Below are 11265 nucleotides of genomic sequence, written 5' to 3'. Positions count from 1 at the left end.
GCCCCCCCCCCCCCGGCCCCTGGCCCCTTCTCTAGTGCGTATTGCCTCCTCTCTCCCCTGCAGTGAGAGGCAGGACAGAAGGGGCTAGGGCGCCCCCAGGGCCCCTTAACCCAGAGAGGCAGCCCCTGAGCCAGCAGCCAAAGCCAGGAGTGGACGGGGCAAGGCCGAGGGCAGCCCGCTTGGCCACCAGCCCCATCTAGTCAGTGCGTTGGCCTGGGGAGTGCTGGGGCAGCTGATCCAGTCCCGACGCCAGCTGGGCCGGGGTGAGGTGATCAGAGGGCAGCCTGCCTGAGGAGCGGCTGGCAGGCCTGGCATTTCACACCCAGCCCGCCCAGTTTACCTTCACAGGCCCCTAGAGGCCCATCCCTGTCCTCTCGGCGCAGCTAAGGCAACTGGGGCTCTGGGAGGAAGGGCTGCTCCCCGCTCACCCAGGGGTCTCCCTCCTGCTCCATCTTGCCGGCCGCAGTCCCGGGGGTGTCCTCTCTGGGGCCCTGTGTTCCTGTCTGTCCAGCGGGGGCTGGGCCAGGCCACCTCCGAGGGCCCATCTGAGACGTGGGGTTCTGGTTGCTGTTTGAGCCTCAAGCGAGCCTGCTGATCCAAGCGTGGGAGTCAGACTCGCGTGTCACGGGTGAGAGGGGCTGCGTGGGGGGCCTCCACGTGGGGGGCCCAGCTCTTCCGTGTAGCTGACAGGGCCTCAGCCCCAGGGCCAGGACCTCCAGCTCTGGTTCCTCTTGGTCCCCTCTTCTGCCCAGGGGTCCCACCTCTCCATCGTGCCATCCGCTTCTGTCCCTGGGTTACAGCTCAAAACCCCTCTAGGGAGAAGGGTCACATGGGCTGCTGCCCCGCCCCTGCCACACCCTCCCCTCCCACACCCTCCCCCCAGCCTGGCACCTAGGAGCTCCAGACACCACATCCAGAGGATGACTTCCCATTGGCCCCTGAGCGGGGGTGGGGTGGGGTGGGGGTGGGGGAGGCACTGTCCCAGGCTCCTCGAGCCCTGGCCGGCTCCCCCCAGCGCCCTGGCCTGCCAGCCCTCACCCTCCCTCCCTGCCTCCCTGCGGAGTTGGTAGCCCTGACACTGCCCACAGCAGAGACCTGGGAAGCCGGCCCAGAGGCCTCACTCATCTATTTTTAAGCACAAGCCCATGAAAGATTCACAGGCACTTTATTTACAGGTGGCAGGATGGCATTGACCACCAAGAGGTCTGCAAACCTTCAGGCCTATAGGAACTGCCTGAGTGCCCCAGGGCAGCTCAGCCGGGTTCTCACGGCCCGCCCTCTCCCCCACCCCCACCCGCCAGGCTCTCTGGCCTACCTCCCTTCCTCCCACCCAGTCTGACGCCTGCCTTCCAAGGAGCTTCTTCTCAGGAGGTGAGCCCCCTGGAGATGCCCCCTCCCCCGCTGCAGGGAGCTCATAGGGAGCCCCGCCCCCCCGCCGTGCCCCTGCCCAGCTGTACCTTAGGCTGCTCCCCCGCCTGCATCCCTGATCTTGCGGGTTTGCTGAGACACCCCTTCCTGAGCTGTCATCCTGATCCGGTCTCACTTCCTCCCGGGCAGAAACCTACCTCCACACACAGGAGGAAAAGTCAGGAGTGGCCCTTGCTGGGCCAGCCTGGGCCATGGGCTCAGTTCATCCCAGCCGTGCTAGGTGAGACTAGTGTCCCCATTTGTAGACTGGGAAACCCAGGCTCTGGTGCTTTGGGTAGCATGGATTATGAGGCCACATCTCGGAACTTCAGAGACTGGGTACCCCAGCCCTGCCCCAGACGCCACGTGGTGGGGAGGGGACACAGTGCTCACTTTATCTCAGGTTCAGGTATGGAGAGCCCTAGCCCTTCCCTCCAGACATGCCACTCAACCCGAGAGAAACCTGGAGACCTTGGGGCCCCACCTGGGCCCTGGCAGGAGGAGACCATGGCTGGATGGGCAGGTGGGCTGGTCAGCCTCTGGTGGCTCTGCGGGTAGGAGCCAGCGTGCCCCCGGCTGCCAGTTTCCTGGCACCCAGTGATGGTCCCTCTCCTTGGCTGTGAGCTCCTGTGGGGCTCGGCAGGTGTGACAACTCAGCCTCCACTGTGTCTCCTGGTGTCGTGTGCTGTCTCCATGAGCCCCAGAAATGCCCAGGAGGGCTCTTGGCTGTTACCGGCAGGGACTGGGACTGAGTCAGTCATGAACTCCCCCAGTACTCCCCCAGCTCATCGTGGGGACCCCGGGCACCCTGACAGGGTCAGACAGGACAGGACGTGGGCACATGCCTGCCCATGCTTCTCTGCTCTGGCTGTGCTCTGGGGTGGAACCTGACTGGAGCCGTGTCTGTCCCTACTTCGTTGAGAACCACTGATTTAAGAGAGAATTTCTTTTCTCCACCAACCCAGAAGATTCTTCGAGGCTTCACTTTCTAGAAACAAAAAAGGTTTCGTTAGCTCTCCAAATAGACCTTTACGGTATTGTTTCTTTCAGACCCACACTGGAAGATTCTGATGCCCCACTCCACGGGTGTCTCCCCAGCCCCCAACCCCACTTCCCCATCCCATCAGGGGAAAAGTGTTTTCTTTTCTTTCAACATTTCCCCAGGAGGAAACTGGGGAAGAAGGTGAGATTGGGTAACGTACTCTGTATGAGGTCACAGCGGGGTGCCCAGAACTGCTGCCCCAGAGCTGGAGGACAGGGCAGGCCCCCAGCCGCCGGCAGCCTCCGATGGCAGGCATGGCACACAGTGACCAGGGTTAGGCTTCTCCCCCGTCACTCCAGCAGGGCCACTCTGGCCTCTGGAAGGCCATTTTCCATCTGTAAAATAGGGGTGCATTTGCTGGTTTGTACCTGCTGCCGGCCATGGTTCTCAGCACTGGGCAGGCACCCGCGAGCAAGACAGATGGGCCGCAATGACGTGGCCGTGCGACCGGGGCCGGGGGAGCTCAGCAAGTGCACAAACCTGCAAACGCGAGTCACCAAGTCGTAGGAAGTGCCGGGAAAAGGTCAGGAGGAGGCAGGACAAGGGGGGTGAGCTAGAGCCGGAGGGGTCCCCTTGGAAAGGGTGCTGCTCAGGGACCAGAAGGAAGCCCCTTGGGTAACGCGGCCCTTTCTGCCCTGCCGGGCTTGTGAGGCCTGGGTTCCAGTCATCCCGTCTGGACCTCCCCACCCCTGAAGGACTTCCAGCTGCAGGCATTGCTAACCGCCCCGGGGAAGCCCGCTGCGACCCAGCCTCCTCCGGCTGCACCCCTGGACGCAGGCCACCCACTCCCACCCACCCCCAGGCTCACCTCTGGTCTTGCTGCCCCTGCCCAGGGGCCCATAAACCCACAGCCTGCGGACGGTCAGAGCCAGCGCCCCCTCCCTGGAGGGCTCCAGGCCTCCCCTGGAGGGGCAGCAGGGCCCTGTCGCAAGAGTGGAAAGAGACCAGCTGGTGTATTGACAGTGACACAGAGCCCTGGCCCCACAGATGGACCGAGACTGAGCCGAGAGGCTGTCATCCATCCCACTGAGAAACACCATGCGTGCAACTCAGGCGAAGCAATCCTCCCCACGGGGAAGAGCTAGGAACATCCGTGAATGGGCTACTGCGCCACGCGGGGAACCCCACCCTTCCCTAGAGCTCAAGGTTCCCATTCATCTGAAGAGCGAAGCTTTTGTATTTGTGGGTGAACACAGATCGGTTTTGGGGCTGTCAGGGGAGTATTTCAGTAACAGATTGCCTCAGCATCTGAGAAACCCAAGAGACCCACAAGAGAGTTCCTGATGCCCTTAGAAGTGCCAGACATCCGAGAGTGTCTTGGAAGTTGCAGCTGACACAGGACCTCAGCCAGCCTGCAGAAGAGGACACGTGCAGGCTCAGTCTGCTTGCTGGGCCCCGTGGGCTCCCCCTGCAGCAGTGACCTGGACACCCAGCCAGGGCCCTCCTTCCACCCCAAGCCGCACCGATGCCTCCAGGCTGGCCGATGGCTGAGGCTATGTGAGCACAATTGCCCTGTATCTGCTCCTGGCCGTGGTGATGCACTGTTCCTGGCACCCAAAGCGGTCACCCCCCAGCCGCGCCCAGAAACCCGCCCCATTCCTACTGCCTGCACCAGGAATCTGTGTGTGCCCATCAGGCCCGCAGAGCGAGGTTGCCAGAGGGCCAGCCGGGTCTCCTTGCCACTGCCCCAGGGGACCCGAAGGAGCAGGAGACCCACGTAGCAGGCGCAGTTCAGGGGGTCCCTTGTGTGGCGACCCGGCTGCCAAGGAGGTCGCGTCCTTGAGTCGCCTTTGGAGCTATGCTTCTGGGTTAATAAGGGGCAGCGGGGATGTGGGGAACACGAGGCGGGGCGGGGTGAGGAGGCCCAGACCGCGGGAGGCGGTGCCAGAGCCCAAGCTACCCCGCAGCGGCTGCGGGCTTGGGACGGGGATCGCGCCGCCAGGAGCTAGGTGACCGGGCGGCGGGGGCAGGGGGAGTGTCGCGGGGCGGGGCGGCGGTGGGGCAGTCGCGGGGCGGGGCGGGGCGTGCCTCACCTAGCAGCTTCCTGGGCGCGCTCGCTCCCCTCTCCGCCCCGGGCCGCCCCGCCCCTCCGCCGTCGCAATAAGGGGCACGGGCGCGCGGGAGGAGGCCAGCGGTCGCCAGCCCACAGGTCGTCCTCGCGCCCGCGCCGGAGCCCAGAGAGGGAGCCGAGGCCAACGTCGTCGGGGCTCCCGGGACAACGCCGCCGGGGCGCGGTCCGGGCGTGGCGGGGCCATGGAGCTCTGGCCGTGGCTGACCGCGGCGCTGCTGGGGCTGCTGCTGCTCGTGCAGCTGAGCCGCGCCGCCAAGTTCTACGCCAAGATCACCCTGTACTGCGCTCTCTGCGTCGTGGGCTCCACGATGGCCTCGGTCGTCTGCCTGCTGCGCCACCACGGCCGGACAGTGGAGAACATGAGGCAAGAGACCTGGGGTCGGCGGGGAGCGCCAGGCCGGGCTGGAGCGCCGGGGGACGCGGGCGCGCGCCGGCCGGGGGACAGCGCCGGGGTGGGGCGGAGCGCTGGCCGCCGCCCGCTTCCGCTTTCCTAACTTTCTGCTCTCGCGTCCCTCCCTCCTGCCCCGTCCGGGGCTCTCGGGGCTCTGGGAGCTCTCGGGCGGCGCGCGCCGGTCCGCTGGAGTCCGCGTCACAATGTCTCCGCGCCCGGAGGCCCCGGCCCGGGCGCAGACACCGAGGGATTTCAAAAGGTCTCGGTGTACAGCGCCTCCGCGTCCTTCCGCCCCGCCAAGGGCCCGCGGGCCTCGCAGGGCGTTCGGGGCGCCGGGTGGCGGAGCGGCCCTGGGCGAGGAAGGGCGCTGGGCCGGCTGGGAGAGGCGCAGTCCTGCTCCACCCGCGAGGAAAGAGCAGGTCAGACGGCGGGGCTTGCCCCAGGCGGGGGCTTTGCTGGAGCACCGCTCCTGCCTGGACCGGGAGCTGTAGAGCTCAGGGCGTCCCTGTCTTCTCTGCACCCCCTCCCTCCTACCTGCCCCTCGATGAATGCACCTGTGAATGGCCGTGGGGACTGACTCCCTCTCCTTCCCTGTCCCTGCTCCTAAGAAGGTAGGAGACTCCTGGATGGGAAGGGGGGGGGTCGTCCCCTGAGGTCCAGCCTCAGGGTGGAAGGAAGGGGGGGTGGCTGGAATTTTTCTGTGGACACCTGTGTGAGCTGGGCACTATGGTGTTGTGGGCTGGTGAGTGTGGGGTGGGGAGACCAGGCCCAGCTGAAGGGTGGGGGGCCCCTAGGGGTCAGAGGCAAAGGGGCGGGGGCTTCTTCCTGCCCTGTCTCCCAGTGTCTGATCCCAGGGGGCTGTTGCTAACATTTCTCTCTGTGGCTTTTGCAATGGCTTCTTGGCTGTGGCCTGCCGTGAGGATACTGTGGTCCCTGAGGTCCCTGCCCCCTGTGTGGTTACAGGGCAGTGGGTGAGGGTTCCTATCTTCCCGCCACCTCTGTCCTTGTTCATGCAGGCGGCCCGATGCTGCCGGAACTGGCTCACATTGCGTGGGCCCTCGAGGCCCCATCTATAGGGGTTTGTGGCTTGCCTGTGGAACCCACAGTAGGTGAGGACTCAGAATGGAGCATGCCCCGTGGGTCTCTGGTGTCCCCTGCCCACCACCAGCATGGCCCAGGCCAGCATCCCAGGGAGTGCAGACACCAGGGATAGCCCACGTATGGCCCTTCTGGGCATCTTCCTGAGTGGAGTGCCCCTGGGGAGGGGGGGACCTATTTCAGGGGGTTCCTCAAAGCTGGGCCCCCACCACTCCAGGGCAGGGGTGCCTGAGGCCGTGCCCGTCTCTGAAGGCTGGGCCTGAGGTTAGGGGCCTGAAGTCCCCTGCGGGCAGCGGGCTCATGGCGGGAGCCTAGGCTCAGCAGAGCAGGAGGAGGGGTGCGGGTCCAAGGAGCCACAGGCCAATGGGCTTCTTGGAGGTGGTGCTGCCCTCCTAGAGCCAGGCCAGGGGACAGCAGTGTGGTTCTCACGCATCAGGAGGGGGAGGCCGCGGAGAGCTGGCCCCAGAGCAGGGTTGCGGTAGAAGGGACAGAACCAGGAGGTGACCCAGCGCTTCCCCCACTGTGTCATCAGGTGGCCTCTTTTATGAGCAGCTTCCTTGTCTTTTAAAAGGACTGACTCAGACTTCAAAGCTGCTTCCCAGGGGTCAAATCAGAAGTCACCAGGCCCCTTTCTGATTTGGGGGCTGGATCTGGCTGGCTGGCCTTCCCTTGGCTCTGCCCCCCTGCCTGCTGGGGCTTGCTCCCCTTAGCCCCAGTCTCCCCTGATATTCTGGCCAATTAGGCTGAACCCCTGGGGACCCTAGAGGCTCTGACGGTACTGGGTGGGAGCTTCCGGCTACTCTCCCCTCCCCAGGGCAGCCCCCAGACTCAGGCTCTGTGAAGGGGCCACCCCAGGATGCTGATGGGACAGCAGGTGCTCCGTTCTCCCCAGGGAGAGGCCATGGCCTCCTTACCCGTACCCCCCAGGTCCCCAGGGCTGGGTCACAGTGATGACTCTGTGAACAGGAGTTCCCCTGAGGGGCGCGGCCCCGGGAGGCAGAGACCGGAGCTTCTGCAGGGCTCCGGGACAGGACCCAGGAGGACGGAGTGGGGTACCGGCGGGCTGAGCGGACCGGCTCCCTACGCCCTCCGTGTAGGCCCCTCCGCAGAGGGTCTGGGACACGCCATGTCCTCATCATCAGTCTTCCTGGACTCCTGAGCACCCCGGGGGTGCAGCCGCTCCTCTCCCCGCCCTGCCCCGCCCCCCCCGGAAGGTGGCCCCCCTCGCTGCGCAGCTCGGTGTCTGCTCCCAGCTCCTGCGCCGTGTGGAGATGCCTCCACTGTGGGGACGGCCAGTACTCGGTGAAGAGTCGAGGGGCGGCCTGAAGTAAGGCTCCCAAGTGGGGGGAGGCAGTTGCCTGGGCTCCCAGAGCTAAGACCTGGCGGACTGGGGTGCAGACCCCCCGGGAGGGACTCCAGAGTGCATGCTCTGTACGTTCCCTCTGTGCCCACAGGGGTGGAGGCCATACCAAGGCTGGAGACCCGGGCTTTGGGTGCCTGGAGCTCTGGGGGGAGCAGCCCTGCCCTGCCCCTCCCCTGCTTTCCTGCCCCCCCACAAACAGCAGGGGCCCCTCCCCACGGGGCTCTGGGCAGTAGCCCAAGGAGGCCTTTGCCTGTTAGACCCAGTTCCGAGTGTGCAGGGAACAGTGATGAGAACAGAAGAGCTGAGGAGCCTCTGACCCCCTGGGGGCCGAGACCAAGGCTCCCTCCCAGGCTGTTGTGCTCTCTGGGAGTATTAGGCCAGGCTTCCTCGTCCCAGCAGGCAGGTGTCCCTAGTACAGCTGTTGACAGAGTGAAGCGAAGCCGTGTGTGAGGCTTAGGGTTCGGCTGCAGGATCGGGAAACCCTAACGACAGCGGCTTCACCGAGAGACTTGACTTTCTCGTGCATTGAAGGGGACCAGAGCTGGGCAGTCCAGGTCCACAGAAAGTTCCCAGCCTCTCCATCCTGCGGCCCCACCACGCTCCGGCCGGTATGCACACACTGCCGTGGCAGGGCCTCTGGGGGAGGGCTGGACTGCATGCTCTGTGTCCATCCGAATGGCCAGGCCCTGGGCGGCACGCCTCTCCGCTCCCCGCTCCAAGGGAGGCGGGGCGGCCAGGCACTCCACTTGTGCAGCTCATGCAGCGCCTCAAAGAGGAAGGAATGGGCATTGTTTGGGCCAGAGACCAGGGGGCCCTATCGATGGTGATCAGGATTTGACCCCAGAGCAGCCCAGGCTCTTAGCCAGCGCGGCCAGCTGCTGTGTGGTCCTGGGGGGTGCACGGATGGGGACGGAGTGCATGCAGGGAGCCCCGTGGCACATGGGGGCTGGCCGGGGATCCTGGTTTTGCAGGAAAGTCTGCCTTTGATTTTCTGGGAGTAGGATGGCCAGGGGCAGACTCCCTGCCCGATGTGCTGTTGCAGGGCCAGAAACCAGAGCTCCTGGGAGCGCTGGAGATCCTGGGTCAGGACTAAGGGCTCGCAGACCCCCCTTCCAGCCCCCTGCTGTTCACCGCATTCCCGCACAGCCTGTCTTCCGGGCAGGCTGGAAGCCCCCCCCCAGCTCCTGCCCCCTCCTAGTGTTCCAGCTTATAAGACACTTGGAAAACATTCCAGCTCTGCCAGATGGCCTCTGTGGGCCTCCTGTCCCCGGAGCTGATCGATGGCTCTGTGTGGCCTTCCTGGCAGGGCTGCCCCCAGGTGAGCCCCACAGAGAACCCTGGCCCTCTGGGGCAAATCCAGAGGGGTCTGGCCAGGGACTGGCGTGCCTCAGCAAAAACAGCTGCCCAGATCTGGGAGCAACCTAGCCGCAGGCCAGGGGCAGAGGGCAAAGGTCAGCAGGTGGCCAGGGCCTGGCCTTGACCTTCCTTCCAGCCGCCTGGAGCCTGTGCTGGCTGGGGGAGGGGCGGGTGGAGTCTTCTTATCTGCTTGTGATGGGAGCACCTTGGCTGCTCCCAGGGTCCCAGCCTCCTGGGCTCCATCTCCACGCCCTTCCCCTTTCACAGGCAGGCGTGGAAGCTTAGAGGGGGCGGGGTCAAGCGCAAAGCCAGAGGTCATGGCTAGGGAGCAGGGAGCCAGGATCTCATCTGTGTCACCCAGAGCTTGGGGAAGACCCGGGTGTCCTCAGGCTGAGCATAGAAGGTCCAGGAGGCTGGCCGGAGCGAGCCTGGAAAGATCCGTGGTGTTTATAGTGTTCAGGTGTCCTGGGCAGTTTGTGTCTGGGGTCAAGTAGAGGGCTCCTGAGAAAGATCCAGAAAGGGCCAGGACATCCCATCTGCTTGCGGAATGGTCCTGCTCCCGGGGTCTTGGTATGGAAAGGTGGCACCAGTCAGCCACCTGGCCTCTAGTTCTGGAATGCTGTGCCAGGCACTCATCGTGTCCCCTGGCCGCGTGGGCTTCCGGTAGCCCTGTGGCTCCACCCTGCTAGCCTCCCCGGGGGGTTGGGGGCTAGAGGAGGTAGGGCAGCAGCCAGAGTTGTGCGCCCATGTGCCGGGGTCAGCACCGGGGACAGCTACTTCAAGCTGTGGCGCCCTGGCTCCCGAGGGGGTTGCCCCCGAGCCCTGCGGCTGGTGCGGGGCACTCAGGTAGGGTGGGCTGTCGGCACAGCGGGGCTGGTGCTGAGGACGGTGGCGGCTGCTGTGGGCTGTCCGAGGGCACAGCTGCCACCTTCAGTCCTGCTGGGCGCTGGGTGGGGTCTGCAGGACCTCAGGGAAGGGACAGATTTGCTTTTGCAATTCTGGAATTTCGTCTTGCAATCCTGGGTGCTCACCGCACCCCGCCTCCGGTACGCCCTTCGCCTGGCATTTTTCACTTGTTCTCCAAGAAGCAGGTAAGGAGGTGGGTTCCGGCTCACCCCAGCTTCCCCGCCGTGTGACCTTGGGCAAGTGGCTTAACCACTTAGTCTAGACCCCATCATCTGAGTGTCCCCACCCTGTGGGGTTGCTCTCTGAACCGAACGTGAGGGTTCCTGTCAGGCCCTCCGCACGTAGCAAGTACTGTGCAGGCGCGGGGGCGGGGGCGGGGGGAGTGTTCCCACCTGGCTCCGCCGTGGGAAGTGCCCTCTGCTCTCCTGGGCAAGGACCGCCTGGCTTTCTCTCCCTGGCGGCGCACGGTCGGCAGGAGCTCCGTTTCCTTCCTTCTGCATTGAGAAAACTGAAAAACACAGACTTTCTCACCACTTTCACAAAAAGCCTTGAAACTGCATGGCATTGGGAAAAGGACAGGTGGCTGGGCCGCCGCGTGCGTGTGGCCTGTGGAGAACGCTTTGTCCGCTTGAGGGCGAACCGGTGCCTTTCCTGCCGCCTGGGCGCACCACTGGCAGCCGGCGGTGGCCGCAGCGGCTGGTGCGCGCTCGGGTCCGTGTGGACGCGTTCCTCGTGTGAGTGTGCAGAGCTCGCGGCTCCCGGCCGGTTGCCCTCGCGCTGCCCGCTGGCGCAGGCCTACGCGGCGTCTCCCACCGTTCCTGAAAAACCAGTCTGTGGTCAATCCCTTACGTTAGACGCACAAAGAAATCCAAACAGGAAAGAGAGGAGTCCTGGAGACGGATGGGGGACGGTTGCACAACACTGTGGATTTCACGCCACTGAACCAGACATTTAAAAATGACTAAAACGCTGGGGCGCCTGGGGGGCTCCGTCGGTGAAGCGTCTGCCTTCGGCTCAGGTCATGATGATCCAGGGTCCTGGGATCCAGCTCCACGTTGGACACCCTGTTCAGCGGGAACTGCTCACGCGCTCTAGCTCGCTCTCTCAAATAAAATCTTTTAAAAACGATGAAAACAAAAGTTTTATGTGACATATTATTTTGCCACAATTTTGAAAGAGGGAAAGAGGGAAGCCGGCAGAGCCTCCTGCAGAGAATACGGTCCGCCTCAGAGGTGGCCGGGGTCCTCCGCGGCCGGCGGGGGCGCTCGCGACCCGCCACTGCAGCGCCTGCGTCCGGGTCTTGGTGTCTCCGCCCCCGCAGGCTGGGGATCTGACCCCTGCTTCACCTCTCCCTAGCGGGGAACATTCAGACGGGTTCACATTTCTCTTCTCTTTTTTTAAAGATTTTATTTTTAAGTAATCCCCACACCCCACATGGGGCTTGAACTCACAACCCTGAGATCAGGAGTCTTGGGCTCCACCATAGGAGCCCCCTGGGCGGCCCTCAGATTTTTCTGATTCAGACCACACTTGAGGACTGCAGGCCTGCCTCCGCAACTGCCTTAGGGTCAGAGCCTGGAAGAGGGACCAGATTTCTTTTTCTTTCTTTCTTCCTCCCTCCCTCCCTCCCT

The 11265-nt window shown here is 64.3% G+C and overlaps 1 protein-coding gene and 2 long non-coding RNA genes across 7 annotated transcripts in view; 1 reads left to right on the top strand and 2 right to left on the bottom strand.

The window, feature by feature from the left end:
* Nucleotides 1-821, bottom strand: part of LOC103675242 — a 6712-nt gene extending 5891 nt beyond the window's left edge. For 2 of the 4 annotated variants that reach the window (XR_571792.2, XR_571795.2), the window contains exon 1: nucleotides 429-821. This is a non-coding gene — a long non-coding RNA (uncharacterized LOC103675242). The other 2 variants (XR_571796.2, XR_571794.2) reach the window with 2 other exon arrangements.
* A 498-nt stretch (nucleotides 822-1319) lies between these two features.
* Nucleotides 1320-4584, bottom strand: LOC121103126. The gene is made up of 3 exons (XR_005835300.1): nucleotides 4483-4584; nucleotides 2610-2784; nucleotides 1320-2395 (listed from the first exon to the last, which is right to left on the bottom strand). It is a non-coding gene; the product is annotated as an uncharacterized LOC121103126 (long non-coding RNA).
* The window catches only part of AGPAT2 (1-acylglycerol-3-phosphate O-acyltransferase 2), a 13498-nt gene continuing 6788 nt past the window's right edge, over nucleotides 4556-11265 (top strand). For both annotated transcript variants that reach the window (XM_040632214.1, XM_040632215.1), the window contains exon 1: nucleotides 4556-4884. In XM_040632214.1, coding sequence (XP_040488148.1) covers nucleotides 4703-4884 — 182 coding nt within the window. In that variant the 5' untranslated portion in view covers nucleotides 4556-4702. The remainder of the gene's footprint in view (nucleotides 4885-11265) is intronic.

Source organism: Ursus maritimus, unplaced genomic scaffold (genome assembly GCF_017311325.1).
Source record: "Ursus maritimus isolate PB19 unplaced genomic scaffold, ASM1731132v1 scaffold_17, whole genome shotgun sequence".
Taxonomy (NCBI): domain Eukaryota; kingdom Metazoa; phylum Chordata; class Mammalia; order Carnivora; family Ursidae; genus Ursus; species Ursus maritimus.
Note: the sequence above shows the minus strand (reverse complement) of the source record. Positions and strands in the feature narration are given on the sequence as shown.